This window comes from Cricetulus griseus, chromosome 8, assembly GCF_003668045.3.
Source record: "Cricetulus griseus strain 17A/GY chromosome 8, alternate assembly CriGri-PICRH-1.0, whole genome shotgun sequence".
NCBI lineage: Eukaryota > Metazoa > Chordata > Mammalia > Rodentia > Cricetidae > Cricetulus > Cricetulus griseus.
In genome coordinates, this window is record NC_048601.1 from 97,105,079 (window position 1) to 97,122,761 (window position 17,683).

The window sequence follows — 17,683 nt, forward strand, 5'->3', positions numbered from 1 at the left end:
TCGAGACAGGGTTTCTCTGTGGCTTTGGAGGCTGTCCTGGAACTAGCTCTTGTAGACCAGGCTGGTATCGAACTCACAGAGATCCGCCTACCTATGTCTACTTCCTGAGTGCTGGGTTTAAAGGCATGCACCACCACTGCCAGGTGGATCATATACACTTAACAAGCTTGTTTTTACCATCTCTTCATTCTTTAAAAAAAGACCCCACTTCACACACACTAAATAAAGAAATAGTAACAACAAATTAAAAGAAAAAAAAATGGGACCGAAGAAGATGAAGGCACCTGAGTTGGTCAAAAGGAAGCAACTGACTTATGTAGAATGTCTTCTGACTGTGATATGTTTATACATGTCCTTGTGCACACAAAATAAATATGTAATATAACAACAACCAATTTTTTTTTGTTTGTTTGTTTGGTTTTTGTTTGTAAAGACAGGGTCTTGGTGGCCTGGAACTTACTATGTAGTAAGGTTCTCTGCCTGTGTCCCTTCTAAGTGTGAAACACCATACCTGGCCCAATAAAAAGTTGGGTTTTTTTATTATTTATGATTAGATTAGTATGTCGTTCAGCTTTCATGTCTTTTTTTTTTGGGTTCTATTAATTGTTGCTTTTAACACCCCCTCCTTCCTCTTTCTGTCTTCTGTTGCATCTTGCGAAGCTGCTTAACCTTATACTTTGAGGGTTGTTGAGTATCCTGTAACAGTCTTGCTTGTGTCCTGATAAGCCACAAGTATACATTTCTAGTGAGAATGTTTCCTAAAATCCAAGCTCTTCTGTCTTGTCTGGTTTACATTTCCATATAGAAGTGTATTAGTTACTGCACCTATAGTGTGTTTCAAATTACTGTCTATTCTGGAGCTTTCTCTGGCTTCTACATTTCAACAAGTAGTGCCAGTATTTACCCTGTTGTTTAGAAGTCTCTGATTTGTCTCTTCATAGTTCACATTCAACTTCTTGTCATCTTGATTTGGCCTGCTGTCTGGGTTGAATCTATTGTCTTTAGGATACTAATTACCTTTTTACTTGTTTTCTTCTCCTCATTATCTTTCCATAGTGTAGTTTAGTTTTGGATCTGTTCCCCACTAAGTTTAACGGCTAATATATTTAAATATGACATTTTAGTTGTATTTAGCATTTCAGGTCTGTTCTTTTTTTCTGTAAGGCAAGGTCTAGCCCCGGTGGTTTGTCTTCAGGTTAATCTCCCTTTGTTACTGAATGTGCTCTATCCAGTTTTTGTCTTCGTTCTTTTGAGTTTTTGTGTTGTCAGTCATATGCGTTACCTTTTGAAAGAGTCTTCCCAACTACCTGCTTCTATTGCGTGGAACACTTTGAGGAGTATTGGTATTAGGTCTTCATTGAATTTCTGGTAGAATTCTACACTGAAACTATCGAACCCTGTGCTTTTTTTTTTTTTTTTTTTTTTTTTTTTGGTTGTGAGAGTTTTGATGGTTGCCTCTTATTTCATTAAGGATTATAGGTCCATGTAAATTGCTTATTATCCAGAAAATTGTTTATTTCTTTTAATTTCCAGTTTTGTGGAACAATTTTTTTCAAAATAGATTAGTACTTTTACAAATTTCATATCTCATAATGAATTCTTTAATCAATTTTGAATTTCATTTTGCATGTAGTATGAGATAGGTTTTATTTCTCTGTATATGGCTTTCCGGTTTTCCCAACACTAATTGTTGAAGACTGCCCAATTCATCATTGTGTACATTGCCATTTCTGGCACAGATAGATCTATAATAAATGTGTGGATTTATTTCTCAGATTCCTCACTTGTTCCATTGGTGATACATAGTTTTATAATCTTTATAATGTGCTTTGAAGTTGGAGGGTGTAATGCCTTTAGCTTTGTTCTGCCCCTTGTCATCTTGCTTCATGATCCAGTATGTAGCCCATGCCAGCATGGAATTTGTAATTGTCCAGCTGCAGCTTTCTGAGTGCTAGGATTATAGGCATGTGTACTATATTTGTTTTTTAGGTTTGTTCTTTATGATTAAGATTTCTTCCTACATGTTTGTTATATAAATTTTGTATTATTTGTTTAAATTTACATGCAACTATTTATTTATTACTGTTGTGATTGGGATTATTTTCTAGTTTTCAAATAGCTCATTATTAGCATGCAGAAACACTGATTTTTTTTAAAAAAAAGATTTTATTTATTTATTATGTATTCAACATTCTGCTTCCATGTATATCTGCACACCAGAAGAGGGCACCAGATCTCATTACTGATGGTTGTGAGCCACCATGTGGTTGCTGGGAACTGAACTCAGGACCCCTGGAAGAGCAGTCAGTGTTCTTAACCTCTGAGCCATCTCTGCAGCCCCACAGGTTCTGGCTATTACAAACAGTGCTGCTATGAACATGGTTGAACAGATGTCCTTGTTGTGTGTTGCTGCTCTTTCAGAGGACTCCGCTTCAGTTCCTAATGCCATTGTTGGGTGGTTTTACAGTTGCTTGTAACTCCAACTCCTGGAGATCCAGTGCCCATTTCTGACATTCTGTGTAAACATTACAGATAAATACATGTGAATAAACAATCTAGAAAGAAATCATACTATAAAAGGAATTACAAATATAAAATTGCTATTTATTTCAGTTCTCATGGTATCATCATAGATTATTGAAAATACAGTTAAAAACTTTATAAATAAGGTCGTTGCTTAAAGCTATTTTTCATTTTTTTTTTTTTTTTTTTAACCAGTGAACAACTCTGCGCTTTTTGTTATTGTGGGGAGAAAAGTTCCTTAGGACAAGGAGATTTGAAACAATTCAGAGTAACACCTGGACTTATCTTACCTTGGAAAGATCAACCTTGTAACAAGGACATCCATGACAACAGCAGTGTGACATGTGAGAAAATACAATATTCAGCTCCACAAAAGCAAAGAGGAAAACGAAAGTAAGCAATTTTTAATTTAAATTTTTGATAGGGAAAAATGACCTCTGTCTTTCTTACTTTGGATCTTATGAATGGACAGTTGATGTTGTTACTGTTGAACAGTTTTTGTACTGCACATTCACGCAGTACTTTCTGATTTACCACTAACACCCAGAAAATAGTCTCCCCCCCCCAATTTCTTTGCTTTACATGTTATCAAAGTTCCTGGGGTAATAAAAGTTAACCACATGGAAGAAAGATAATATTCCAGAGTAGTTCTTCCCCTCTCTCATACTAGTTTATGTTTGCAGGAGTGCAGCTCTGCCCCTCAACCAGAAGTTTGGCACTATTCACATCACTGTTGTCATTCCATTCATCTTTTCCACTCTCAGTCTATGAACGCACATGTTTTGGAGAATATCTAGTTGACTTATAACCTCTTGTTATATTTCTGACACCTCCATCTTTGCCTTCCTTTTCTGTACCTGTCATAGAAGATACTATTTTTAAAAAAATTAAAATGTTTGCATAGCCATATGTATGTCTTTATTCATAGACACATAAACACATTATAGTTTCCTAAAACTCCTGTGGAATGTGCTTTTACATTTTTTTCAGTTGTGTTTTAAGGTCATTTTAATATGTGGACTTGATAGTTAAGGGAATAGAAGTTTCTGTAATTGATGGGAAAAATCAATTTAGCTTGAGAGGCTGGAGAGGTGTCTCAACAGTTAAGAGGACTTGCTGCTCTTGCAGAGGACCAGAGTTTGGTTCTCTGTATTTAGTAAATGGTTCATTGCCACCAGTAAGGAACTCTAGGGTATACTACTCCTTCTTCTAGCTTTCAGGGACAACACCACACATGCACACGCATGCATGCACGCACACACATACACCTACCTACCTTTAAAAATTAATTTAGGTTCTGTCTGAGTGGTTAAGAGCTCTTACCATTGACTTACATAGCACCCACTTGGCAGCTCACAACTTCAATTCAAGGGGACCCAGTGCCCTCTGTTGACTTGTACAGGTTCTCATACACTTGTCTGCATACATACACTCAGGTACACAACAAATATTTAAAAAATTAATTTAGCCTGGAATGCTAACCAACTCTGTACTTTAACAATATAATTTTCTAAGAGTCTCTCTAGCCTTTATGGAAATTTAAGTGTTAAGTGCCAGTACTTAAAGACTCAAAGTAGAAAGACAAACAGTAACAAAGATTCATTTCCATAAAATTTTTAAGGTGGAACAAAGAAAGAAACATTGCATTTTTAGTTACAATTTTTCTATTTTCAAGCTAGATCACATATAAGAGCCTTAATTTTGTTGTCAACTGAAGTCTCACATGTTAATAAGATATTACAAAGTACAGTAAGCTTATAATCTCTATAAGTGGTTAGCAAATACAATGGAGTAGTTCAGGCTATATCTTGTTTCTGTTTTCTGTCTTGAATAATGGCAATTATATCTTTTTGTGGGAAATAGGATTATGCATCATTTACTTATTTTATAAGTGATTTTTCCCCATTAATTTAAATGGAAAATTTATGAGATTATAGATGTAGCTTAATGAAAGTTGTGTATAATTAGCACTTACTAAGTTTATTAAGTAATGCTAAAAAGTTCATTAGTGTATACTGAGAATTTTGGCAATCTTGCGAGGATAAGATGGTTTAATTTAGCTTAGTAATGATTTTAAATATTTAAAAAATGTATGTTACTAATGATGTAGTACCATAGCTAATTAATTTTGATTTTTAAAAAAGATTTATTGCTTATGTATACAGTGTTCTGTCAGCATGTACGCCAGTAGATCAGAAGAGGGCACCATATCTCATTACAGAAGTTTGTGAGCCACCAGGTGGTTGCTGGGAACCAAACTCAGGACTTTTGGAAGAACAGCCAGTGCTCTTAACTGCTGAGTCATCTCTCCAGCCTCAACAACTTTTTTTTTTGAGACAGAGTTTCTCTGTAGCTGTGGAGCTTGTCTTGGAATATGCTCTGTAGCCCATGCTGGCTTCGAACTAACAGAGATTGGCCTGTCTCTGCCTCCTGAGTACCTGGATTAAAGGTGTGCACCATGACCTCCTGGCTAATTTTGAGTTTTTTTTATACTTTAATCCCAGCGCATGCCTTTAATCCCAGCCTGGTCTCCATAGTGAGTGCCAGGATAGGCTCCAAAGCTACACAGAGAAACCCTGTTTCGAAAAACCAGAAAAAAAAAAAAAAAAAAAAAAAAAAAAAAAAAAAAACCAAAAAAGTTAAAATAGGAGGCTTGAGAGATGGCTCAGTGGTTAGGAGCACTTGTAATAGCTAAAGTGTTAAGCCGTGCCAGGCCCTGAGTCTTCCATATGATAAAACACTTAAGTCAACACCCTACTTTTGTCTCTTACCCTGTCTTTCTTATTCCCCATGCCTTTAGTGTCTATTTTCCTTTTAATTTGTGAGGTATGGTCTTGAGATTACTTCAGCATCATGCAACAGACCCGCTGTTGATATCATAGGGACCATCAGAAAGCTAAAGCTCACGTGTCCAACCCCCCCCCCCCCACACACACACTTGTAGGCTTTCATTTTCCCTAGGAAAGAGTCTGTTTGCACATAAAGTTATCTTCCAGCTTTGTGTTGAGATAATGCTTGTTAAATGTTTTATGTGTAAGGCTGAAAAAAAAAAAAGAACAAAAAAAGTGCATTCTATTTTTTTTTTTTTTTTTTCCAGACAGGGTTCTTATCACGATTCTTATCATCAGGCCTAATGGCAGCTGCCCTTACCCACTGAGCCATCTCGCCAGAAACACCCCCCTCTTTTTTTTTTTTTTTTTTTTTTTTTTTTTTTTTTTTTGGTTTTTTGAGACAGGGTTTCTCTGTGTAGCTTTGGAGCCTATCCTGGCACTTGCTCTGGAGACCAGGCTGGCCTCGAACTCACAGAGATCCGCCTGCCTCTGCCTCCCGAGTCCTGGGATTAAAGGCGTGCACCACCAACGCCTGGCTTGCATTCTGTTTTTAAAAAACATGGTTCTGTATAGAATGTGTTATTTCTAAAACTTATATTAAGGATTGGATAAAAAGTGAATTTTTTAACTGTAATTGTCAAATATCCTATGATTCGGAGAGATTTTCTTCACTGTTGAGTACAAGAAATAGAGTAACACCCACTTTAATATTTTGAATAATAACAACAGGTGAATTCTTGATATTTTGTCACTGTAAACTGATAATTAAAGCTGATTTGACAGTTATAAAATGAAGTGATATTTTTTTTTAATCTTACTTTTCAGAGAACGATCTACCCAGCAGAAGGCAGTTCCTTGTGTAAGTGTAAGCACCCAGACATCTTCTGAGGATCAGGCTGGCAAATTATGGGATGAACTCAGTCTGGTTGGCCTTCCAGATGCCATTGATGTCCAAGCCTTATTTGATTCCACAGGTAATGGGGGTTGGGGCTCTTTGCAGTAGCTCCTTCCCCTTGTTTCTAGAAGCATTTGGTGCTTATTCCATAGTAAATTCTTGAAAGAGCCATGTGAAAACTTAGGAGACATTTTAGGTTAGACTTTATTTATTTATTTATTTATTTATTTATTTATTTATTTATTTATTACGTATACAGCATTCTGCTTACATGTATATCTGCACATTAGAAGAGGGCACCAGATCTCATAACCGATGGTTGTGAGTCATCATGGGGTTGCTGGGAATTGAACTCAGGACCCCTGGTAGAGAGTCAGTGCTCTTAACCTCTGAGCCATCTCTCCAGCCCTAGGTTAGTTAGACCTTTTGCTGGTGGAAGAAAGTGCAAGTCTTTGCCTCAAGTGGTTTACTTACTGTAATAGTATGGTCATTCATGGAATATGGTACTGTTAGGAATTTAAGTCAATCACGTGTAGCAGTTCAGCTGATGGCTGATGGTAAGCCAAATGTTGTGCAATGCATAATTTAAGCATGAATGGAGAGGAATAGAAGTGTAGATGCAATGAATTTTCCACACCCCCTTGTCATCAACTTGATATTAAATAATTCTTTACATTCTATATAAATATATTAAATAGAACAGTGTTTAAATAAAATGACTAAGTGAATTTTATTTCTAATTCAATAATTCCTGACATCAGAATCACCTGGAAGATTTAGTGGGTCTCAGTTATGCCCTGTAATTTTGCATTACTGAAAGATTCTCAGATAGGTACTCTGACTTCCAAGTTGCAGTCTGGGCCAATTTGAGAAAGGCTACTTTAATAGAATCACATAAAGATACATTGTATTTTTTATACATTTATTTATTTATTTTGAGATAATTCTTATCCTATAGTCCTCATTAGTCTGGAACTCACACAACTATATAGCACCACTGGCCTTGAATGGAGCCTCCTACATCAGTCTCCAGAGTACTAAGATTTCAGCCGCGTGTTACCACACCCAAGTTGTAGCAGTATCTTCAGTGTTTATTAATTTGTTCCTTTTTTTCTATTTTAGGCACTTGCTGGGCTCATCATCGATGTGTGGAGTGGTCACTGGGAATATGCCAAATGGGAGAACCATTGTCAGTGAATGTGGACAAAGCTGTTGTCTCAGGGAGCACAGAAGTGAGTGGAAGAAACAGATCTTTAAACCACAATTTTTTTTTTTTGTTTGGTTTGTTTTTGAGAACTTAATATGTAAAGGAGAATGATCTTGAATATCTTCATCCTGTGCCTTTTCTTCTTCAGTATCTGTGTGGTGCTGTGGATAGACTCTAGGGCTTCATACATCCTGAACACTGTGCCTCAATCCTCTCACATTTATCCAATCATAACATTTCCTTTGGAAGAGTTATTTTTTAAATGTGTACTGTAATGCATAACCCCCAAAACACGAAATTGATAACTATACCAAGGATAGTTTGTCTAAGATTATTTTTCAGTTAACATAAAGCTTTACTTTTAAATAAAAAATGATCCATTTTAGAAATGGGAATTACAAGTTACATTTATGCGTCCATGCAGCTGTCTCTCTCTAGGTAGCCCTGGCTGGAACTCACTATGACTAAGACAGTCTTGAACTCAAGAGTTCCCCTTCCTGTGCCTCCAAGGTGTGTGCTTCTATGCTACCTTCATGCAGTGACGTGTGTGTGTGTGTGTGTGTGTGTGTGTGTATCTATCTATCTATCTATCTATCTATCTATCTATCTATCTATCTATCTATCTATCATCTATCTGTCTATCAATCTATCTAATCTATCATCCACCCACAGGTCTTTTGAGACAGCTCTGGTTATCCTGGAACTTAATATTTGATAAAAATTTAAAATAAGACCCAGGCATGTATGAAAGAACTATGTTTAGCATTTTTAATATTAAATGTTGATGAAATATACTATTTCATTCCATTTGTGACATAGCTCTTTGAAAACAGCTTGAAAGCCAGAAATTTTGGAAAGTGTGTGTGCTTTAATAAGTAAGGTTTTCAGAAGTATAGTTGAGGAAAAGACTTATTGTATCAGTTACTTTACTCAAATTATTAAAAGAATTGTTCATTTAAGAATGGTCTGGTGAGACAGACTTGGAGTAACATTTACTCAGGAGGCTCAGGTAGGAAGACTGTAAATTCAAGTGCAATTTGGTTTCAGAGTGATCAAGTAATCAACTTAGTGAAAAGGGTACTGGGATTATAGTTCAATAGCAAAATGCTTACCTAGTATATGAAAGGCCCTGCCTTCCACCCCTAGTATCTTTTAACATTCCAACAAAACAAAAAAAACATAGCAGTATTTTTGTTTTATTACATTTACTCATTTATATAGTGTGTGCATGAATCAGTGGTTAGAGGAAAACTAGTAGGAATTAGTTCTTTCCTTCCATGTTTCTCAGAGATAGAACTGAGGTCATAAGGCTTGACAACAAGCACCTAAACCCACTGAACAAACCCCCCCCCCCCAGCCCTCATAATGTTTATAATGATAATGTATAGTTATGCATAAGTTTGTTTGCAGTAAAAAGATTCCTTGCTTTAGCCTATCTTATTTGGAAAGAAAGTATACCATTTATGTTCTTTAAATGGTTATTGATTAACATTTTGAGTGGTATTCTGAGTTCAAAGTTATGCCCTGTTCCCCTGGGGGTGGGATAAGAGGGTTCATAGTCTTCGGAGACCTAGATTCCTTCTGATGTTATATCTAGGTGTTAATGCTGAGTAGTTTTGGCTAAACAGGATAAAAAGCTTACAGAATACTTTGGTGGTGTGGTAATGTCATAGGGGAGCCATTGCCAGCAATGCCAAACTCTTGCCTCTCTGCTAGATACACTCATTCAAATATAGTAGTGTTCAAGGTCTTATTGCTGTTTATCTTGTTCTCTGAAGTGTCCAATGGAATACAGCCTTCATTTTCTTCTGTTGGAATTTCTATAATATAGATATTGGTTCAATCAGTATGAGTCCTATAGTCCTATAGTCTTTGTTTATTCCCTGCCTGACTCATCTTTCATTTCTGTCCTTTCCCTTTGTCCTTTCCTCAACATACTTGTTCAGAATTTCAGCCATTCTTTCTTTTCAGTGGTTTATTCTTTTGTGGTTATTCTCTGGTTGTATTTTTTGTTTCAGTGGTGAAAGTTCTCAATTTCAGCATTTTTTTGTTCCTTCTTGCTTAGTTTTCCAGTAGTGTTGTGAGTTTCCTTTCTCATTCTGCTCTATTTTGTATCTTTTTTCCCCCTTGCATCTTATCATGATTGTTTTGAGTCCTTCTTCAGGCATTTCATAAATTTCATCCCTGTGGGCATCCGTTGCTGGAGAATTTTTTTTTTTTTTGGAAGTATCACATTTCTTGCATGTCCTTTTCTTTTCCATTTGCTTTGCTAGAGTACTCTTTGTCTGTTTCTTGTGATCCTTCCTTGATGTCTGCACATCTCCCATTTGTTGTAATAGTTGTTGCTCCCATTTTGAAGCACAGATTTTACAGGAAAATACTTTTTATTTTGTTTAGATGAGATCTAGTGTGCTAGTTGAGTAGGTTCTTTGGTTGTAGATGAGTTCAAAAGTGTTAACCCCCTTTTATTCTTATGTATGCAATCAACGTTAGTGCCTCAGTAGTCTAGACTGCAGTGTTCATAAAGGTAATTGTAAGAATTTTCAGTAGGTATGGGCTGGCACAAGAGGTCATCCTTAAGTCCTGTGGTGGCATTGGCATGTTTATGCATTTATCGCTGTCCCTCAGCCCAAGCTCAAGAGATACTTGGATCTGTGTCGCCATAATTGTCATGGTTCTGAATGAATAAAGTGTAGAGGATTTTGCTCACAATAATTTTTGTTCTACTGTGGGTTGCTGCAATGTCCTTCCAAGTCATATTTGGATATATGGTGCTTGTTGCTGTTGTCCTGGAGTTAGAATATGTTGGTGGGACTCAGGTGCAGTTTGGAATAGATCATAGGCTTAGGTGTTGCTTGAGATTACTGGTAGTTCTGGTTCTGGACCTGGAGTCAATTAGTGGAATTCCTATGGTATGAGTGTGTGTGATTCCAGGCTACCATGTTTGTCATGCTGCCAAATCCAAGTGGGTTCTTATCTATGTCCCAAGGGACACCAAGGCAGTGACCCAGAAAGGAAACCTAGTCTAGTCTCTCAGCCAAAGCACAAGTGGCACTGTAGTTTACAGTTCTTGTACTGACTGGCCCTGAAGCTGAAAGACTCTCTTAGAACCTCTACTGCATGGGACATACATAAAGCCTCAGCAAATACTTGGTGCTATAGGGACTAATTACTGGTTGCTGATAGTGGCTGGTAGATAGAAGTAGCTTTTGATGCAGATTGAATTCTGGGAGTCAGAAGAAGGCCCATTGTTAGTTCTCTTTTTTGAACTGGCAAAGTACCTCAGCAAGTAAAGGAACTTGCTCCTCAACTCTAGCAACCCAAGTTTGACCCTCAGAACCCACGTAATGTGGAAGGAGAGAACTGATTCTACAAAGTTGTCCACTGATTTCTGCATGTGTTTCATAGCTTGTATACCCTCACATTAACACAAACACAGGAAACGCTGGATGTAGTGTTTTGCCCAACTGTTCCAATAATAATGTTGATTAAACCCTGCCTTGCTGGGTTTAATATTTGCCGCCCTTAAATTATGAACTTTGATGAAGTGTCATTATTATAGTTTAAATCATGCTTATTTTTATAACCCATTAATTTTGTTGTTATATTCTTTGAGATTTGTAATTCAAACATGGTTATTTGGTGACATTTGATTTTTGTCTAAGATGGATGATTTTATCATACAAAAGGATGATAAATTTTTTCTACCGAATAAGTTTTCCTACGTAATCAGATTTAACACTTTTATGGATGTATTAGTTACTGTTCTATTGATGTACAGAGATACCATGGCCAAAACAACTTATAAAATTTATTTGAGGTCTTGCTTACAATTTTAGAGGGTGAGTCCATGACCATCATGGCAGGGAGCAAGGCATGGTGCTGGGCAGTAGCTGAGAGCTTACATCCTGATACAAAGGTAGAAAGAGAGAGTGAAACTGGGCCTGATGTGGTCTTTTGAAACCTAACTGGGAACCACGTTCAAAAGGATGAGCCTATGGGGACTATTCTCATTCAAACTGCCACAGTAGGTGTGGTAAATGGTATAACTGTTAGAGGGCTACTTATTTGAAGTCTCTCTCTCTCTCTCTCTCTCCCTCTCTCTCCCTCTCCCTCTCTCCCTCTCCCTCTCCCTCTCTCCCTCTCTCTCTCCTAGAGAACTTAGTATTTCTATGACACTTGTGGTTTTAGAATATATGTTTCTCCTATATTATCTATGAAAACCTACTAAATCTTTTCCCTTGTTTTTCCATATTGTTTTGCGACAGGTTTTCTTATAGCAGTGGGGTTGAAGATCATGTTGAATAACTGATCCTCCTGCCTCCACCTCTGCAGAATTGTGCACTGTCCATGTTTAATGCAATGGTGCTGAGGATGGGCCTTAGGGTTTTGTGCATGATTGGCAAATACTAATTTTGCTAATCTCAGCTCTTAGCTAATTTATTTCTAAGTCGTAACTTATGGTGTGAGTAAAACATTGTGTAATATAAGTAAAAATTTAAAAATCCGTAAAAATTGTAACCCAATTTGATAGATATTAAAACAAGGAGGGCTTTGAAGTGTGTTATTTATTGTTATATAACAAATTAGCATAAACCTAAGGTCTTTATGTAATATCTGATTGTTTATGCCAGAAGTCTCCACAAATCAACAGACTAGGGTATCTCAAGGCCTTGGATAGTCCTGACCAGGTATGGTGGTGTTCACCTTTGATCTCAGCAGTCAGGATCTCTGTGAATTCAAGGTTAGCCTGGTCTACAGAGAAAGTTCCACGACAGCCAGGACTATATAGAGAGATCTCATAAAGCAATACAAAAGATCAACAAAAAAAAGTTGATAGGCCAGGGGTTCTGTGGATGAATTCTCTTTTAGGCCCATTCCAGTGTGAGATGAATCCTGTAGTGATTGGTCTTTGACTTATGCTGTTCTCAGCTCCTTGGTTTTTGCTTCTTGGCTTCTTTTACCTTCAGATATTGCAACAATGTACAGAATCCTTTATTCTGAAAATTTCTTTTATGTTGGGTTTCATTCATTAGTTTTAACGACAGGGTTTCTGTGTTGCCCTGATTGTTCTGGAAGTCACTGTGTAGAACAGACTGTCATGAAAGTTAGAGATCAGCCTTCTTTTCCTCCCCAGTGCTGGTATCAAAGGTGTATTTCATAGTGTCTGGCATTGACCCCTGCTTTTTATTTTCAGAAAACTCTATCTTTAGAGGGTTGGGAGACTCTGCTGGCCTTAATCATGTCTGAAAAGTTTCTTTGTTGTGTAATCTCACATCATATTTTATCTTATTCAAAGTATCTGGATTAGGGAAATCTCGGGTTTGCTGGTAATGCAGGGAACTTGACAATACTACCTAACAAGGATATCATGTTGAGGAATTTGGATCTCATTAGTTTGTCAAGGATCCTTCAGACAGCAGTGATGAGGATTGGTCAGAAAGGGAAAATGCTGGTAGGAGAAGAATCCTGCTCTTTCTGTTTTCCATTTTGATTTCATGAATTTATTTACTTAATCTCTTTTATGACTCCTTTGTTTCGTTTTATGTGTGTAGTGTTTTACTGGCATGTATATCTGTGCACCACATGGTGCAGTGCCTACAGCTGTCAGTAGAGGGCATTGAGTCCTCTGAAAGGGGAGTTAAGCTGCTATGCGGACTGGGATTGAACTTGGATTCTCTGTAAGAGCAGCCAAGACAGTTCTGGTACACACAGAGCCATCTCTCTAGTTCCTCTACCCCCTTCTCCCCCACCTTCAATGTATATAGTTCAATCAGAAATTTGTATTTAACAGTATGCAGATTAGAGTGATACCACCATTGACAGTTTCAGTTTATAAGGGAAGTGGCAGGCTCTTAGCGTTTTTTTTCTTAGAGAACAAGTCTCAGGCATACAGTTTAACCTGCTTTGTTTGCCTGCCTGCCTGCCTGCCTGTCTGTCTATTGAGCACGGTTTCTCTGGGTGTAGCTCTATTGTCCTGGAACTCACTCTGCAGACCTCCACAGATGGTCCTCTCCTTTAGTTTCTGTTTTTTTTTTTCCTTCAGAATTAGGGTTTTGGTTTTTGTATTTTCAAACTATATGCTACATTTCAAAAATGTTGATCCTCTTCTATCATTGCACGAGTTTTTGTTTTTAAGTTTACAGAGAGAGAGAGAGAGAGAGAGAGAGAGAGAGAGAGAGAGAGAGAGAGAGAGAGAGAGAGAGAATGAATATGAGAGGACACAGGGCAACTTGTACGAGTTGGTTTGCCCATTCTACCATGTGGGTTCCAGAAACTGAAGTCAGGACATAAGACTTGATGGCAAACACCCTTGCCTGAGGAGCCATTTTACCAGCCCTTTGATGGGTGTGTGCGTGTGCGTGTGCATGTACTGTTATATAAAGGGAATTTTTTGAAATGTTTCCAATAGGTAGATTTTGGAGCTTATCTTTACATTTTGAGTTTCTACTTTTGTTGTAGGTTACAGGACATACTTATTTTATTAAATATAGCCTAGAAAATATATGCTCTTTTGTATATGTGGGTATTTACTTATGTTCATATATGTAATGAATACTTTTATGTACATCTGGACCGTTTTGTTTGTGTGAGTGTTGAATCAAACTTGGTTGTTATTAAGTTCTTTATTTCCATTTCATGTCTACTTAATCTCTTGGTTTCTCCATTAATTTGAAGTCTCATTTTATTCACATATTTCTAATCAGGTTTCCTTTTTGTATGCTGAAGATATTTGTTACATTCATACACACCTTAATAACATTTTTATTTTACATTTACACTATATAACCAGTTATACTAATACTCACTTTTACCTTTTACCTATACACTGACTTTTAGTTTGAACTCTTTTTCTAGTTTCAGTATAGTTACACTTCCTTCGTTAAATCATCACACCCCAGCTGTTTGCTGTCTTGGATTGTAGCTGCATGGTGCTTAGCATGCATGCCCATGTGGTGCTTGCATTCTTGAGTGCACCCTTGCATGAGCACACACTCATCACTTGCATTACAGACATATAAAATGTTAATTAAGTAGTTTGTATGTAAAGTATTTGTAAATATATGAAATACACAGTTTTGGAAAAGTTACTGCCTTTTAGTAGTGAAGGTAATTTGTTTATATTATGTGTGAACTTGAATGTTAGCTCAACAGACATTACAAATATTTATTTCCAAATAATTTTTTAAAGTGTCATACTGGGGATTAGACTAAGGCTTTAAGATGCTAGGCAAATGGTGTTCCATTGAGCTGTATTCCAAGCCTGCATTTAATGTTTTACAGATATTTGTTTTCCTCTTTTTTCATCCCGTATTGCTATTGCTTGATATTGTTACTTGGAAATTATGTTTTCTTCTGTCTTGTGTGTATTCTCTAAAATTTCCACTTGTCCTTGCTATCTTAAAATTTTCCTGTTCCTTGACATGGGCTGTTTGAGTCTGAAGCTGATCTCTCCTCACCCTCTCTTGCTTACTTTATCCAAGCCTGGCCTTGAACCTCAAAACTGTGATCTTCCTGATTCAGCTTCCGAGGTAGCTGGGATTACCAGCATATTCCAATTCCCTCATTCCACAATACCCATGGGTACTGAACAGAGGTCTTTGTTTCTGCTAGGCAATATTGTACCATCCAGCTGTATCTTCATTACCCATCTGTGTTCTTTGTTACTATGTTGTGGAAGAATCCTAGTGACTAATAGAGATTTTAGGGGGCTGTAAAGGTGACACAGTGGATAAATCACTTATGATGCAAGCCTTTGAACTAGAATTCAGATCGCTAGAATTAAGCTGGGAGGCACAGTACCCTCTGGTAATATCAGCACTCCAGGGGCAAAAGCAGGCTAGCTAGACTAACTGGAAATAGTAGTCTTTGTTCCGAGACTGTCTCATGAAATAAAGTGGAGAGTGGTCAAGGAAAATGTATAGATTCAACTGCCATCCCCATTCTCTGTCTGAACCTATATATCACACACACAGGCCCCCACCCACCCACCCATTTTAGGGGAATATGGAAACAGTGATAATTGATATTTGTTAGAGCACTTAGTCTAAAAAGTATTTTTATAGTTGACATATAGTAGTTACTTGATAATTCAACACATTATGGAATGTTTTGAATTTCTTGTTCATGATATAGCCTTAATATTGTTTTAGTTTACAAGTATGGGTGTTTGGCTGCATATATGTATCTGTGTTTTACTTTCATGACAGAAATGGGCATTGAATCTCCTGGGACAGGACTTACAGATAGATGTTTATGAGCTGTTGATGTGTGTGTTGGGAATTGAATTCTGGCCACCTGGAAGAACACCAGAGTTCTTAACTACTGAGTCATCTCTCCAGCCTTTCATGACACTGTTTTAGTCTCCGAAATTTTCTTTTTTGGTTCTGTTTTGGTTTGTGCTGTAGATTTATTTTGGATCTCATCATTTCATTAAAGTTTTGCAAGTACTTTTTATAATTTAAGACAGTTATACAATTTATACAACTGCTAAGAGAGGTTTTCACTGACTTTTAAAAACTGCTTTTATATTAATACTGAATTATTATACATTATCTCCTTTGTTTTTGTTAATGAGTATGCAAAATAGTAAAAGAGAAACTAGGGGGCTGGAGAGATAGCTAGCTGCTCTTCGAGAGGTCCTGAGTTCAATTCCCAGCAACCACATGGTGGCTCACAACCATCTGTAATGCGACCTGGTGCTCTCTTCTGACCTGGCAGAACATTGTATACACAATAAATAAATAAATATCAAAAAAAAAAAAGAAAAAGAGAAACTAAGAACGTTTCAAAATTTATATTTTCAAGAGGAAATCTCTAGCCTAGGCTAGCCTTGAAACTCTGTGTATTTTAACCCATGTAAGTCCTAAATTCATGGCTTCAGCCTCCTGAGTGCTGGGTTATGGATATGTGCTGTCATGCATGGGTATGGTTTATGAGTGCTGACAGTAGAGAAATTGCATGTGAAAATTCATTCTATGATAATTTTTGTAGTTTTACAGCTAATTTTGTATGCCACATTTTCATTTAATGTCAGATATTCTTTATTAACTATGTAATTCTAGCAGAAGGACTTAAAAGGTTCACTTTTGTGTAGTTCCTTGTTTCTTTTTTCTTGATGCCTTTATAATGTAAATTGGTGTACTAGGTAAATTCTAGTACTTTTCATATTAGAATATCCAATTTAAAATACATTTAGAAATACATCCAACATATCCAATTTAAAATACATATTAGAATAACCAATTTAAAATACATTTTGCCTTATGACTTACACTAGACTCTTATTTGTCAATTATTTTTATACAAAAGGTTTCTGCACAGCTTGTCATATGATATTGAAATAAGGGATCCTAGATTTTTATCAATTTTCCAGAAAATATGTTTGTTATATCAGTTATAATTTTTTTCTTCAAAATGATTGTACTTTCTTTGGTGAACAATATCTTGGTCTTTCTGTGGCACATTTAGATTGAGGGGCTTCTCATGGATAATCCTGTGTCTGTTAAGATACCTTCTTAACAAAGTTTTATTATACATTCCGAGAAACAGTTGGTTACTATACTTTATATCAATAAAGAGAAGGGAAACTTTATTTTTTGTTTTCTTTCACAAAATAATACTAAGTATAAAAATAGAAATGAAATTTGTATAGTGTGTTTTTGGACATTACATGAAATTAAAGTTTGGCAAGTATGATTAGTAAGGTTCAGTGGTTTCTGGAGTTGAATTCAAATTGTATAGGATTCAGTGCAAGAGTCCTGCTTTCTTACAGTACTTACTGTCGTGTATTGGTGATAGTGAGGAAATGTTTAATGGTATATGATATTAGACATGTAGAAAAATGCTGAAAACAGTATGTGGTACATACAATAATATTTTAAGAGTCCATTTTCCTCTGTTAAATGAGAGTTTAGGCTTTTTAGTGAGCCACGTTTAGCAACACTGTTTACTAAAATGGAGTCTGTTATATAAATATGAGCCTGTCTTCATTAGGCCTTTCAAAGCATTTCGTGTGTGTGTGTGTGTGTGTGTGTGTGTGTGTGTGTGTGTGTGTGTGTGTGTGTGTGTGTGTGTGTGTGTGTGTGTGTTTCTTTTTCTTCTTGGGACAAGGTTTGTCTATGTATAGCCCTGGCTGTCCTGAAACTCTGTAGACCAGGTTTGCCTTTAAGTCACAGAGACCCATCTGTGTCTGCCTTCCAAATGCTGGGATTAAAGCTATGTGCC

At 36.7% G+C, this 17,683-nt stretch overlaps 1 protein-coding gene across 1 annotated transcript in view; it reads left to right on the forward strand.

Annotated features, from left to right (window-relative positions):
* Kmt2c (lysine methyltransferase 2C) overlaps nucleotides 1-17,683 on the forward strand; it is a 193,961-nt gene that overhangs the window by 56,475 nt on the left and 119,803 nt on the right. Inside the window, 3 exon segments of the mRNA XM_027428523.1 lie at nucleotides 2,719-2,916; nucleotides 6,180-6,328; nucleotides 7,372-7,481. Coding sequence (XP_027284324.1) covers nucleotides 2,719-2,916; nucleotides 6,180-6,328; nucleotides 7,372-7,481 — 457 coding nt within the window.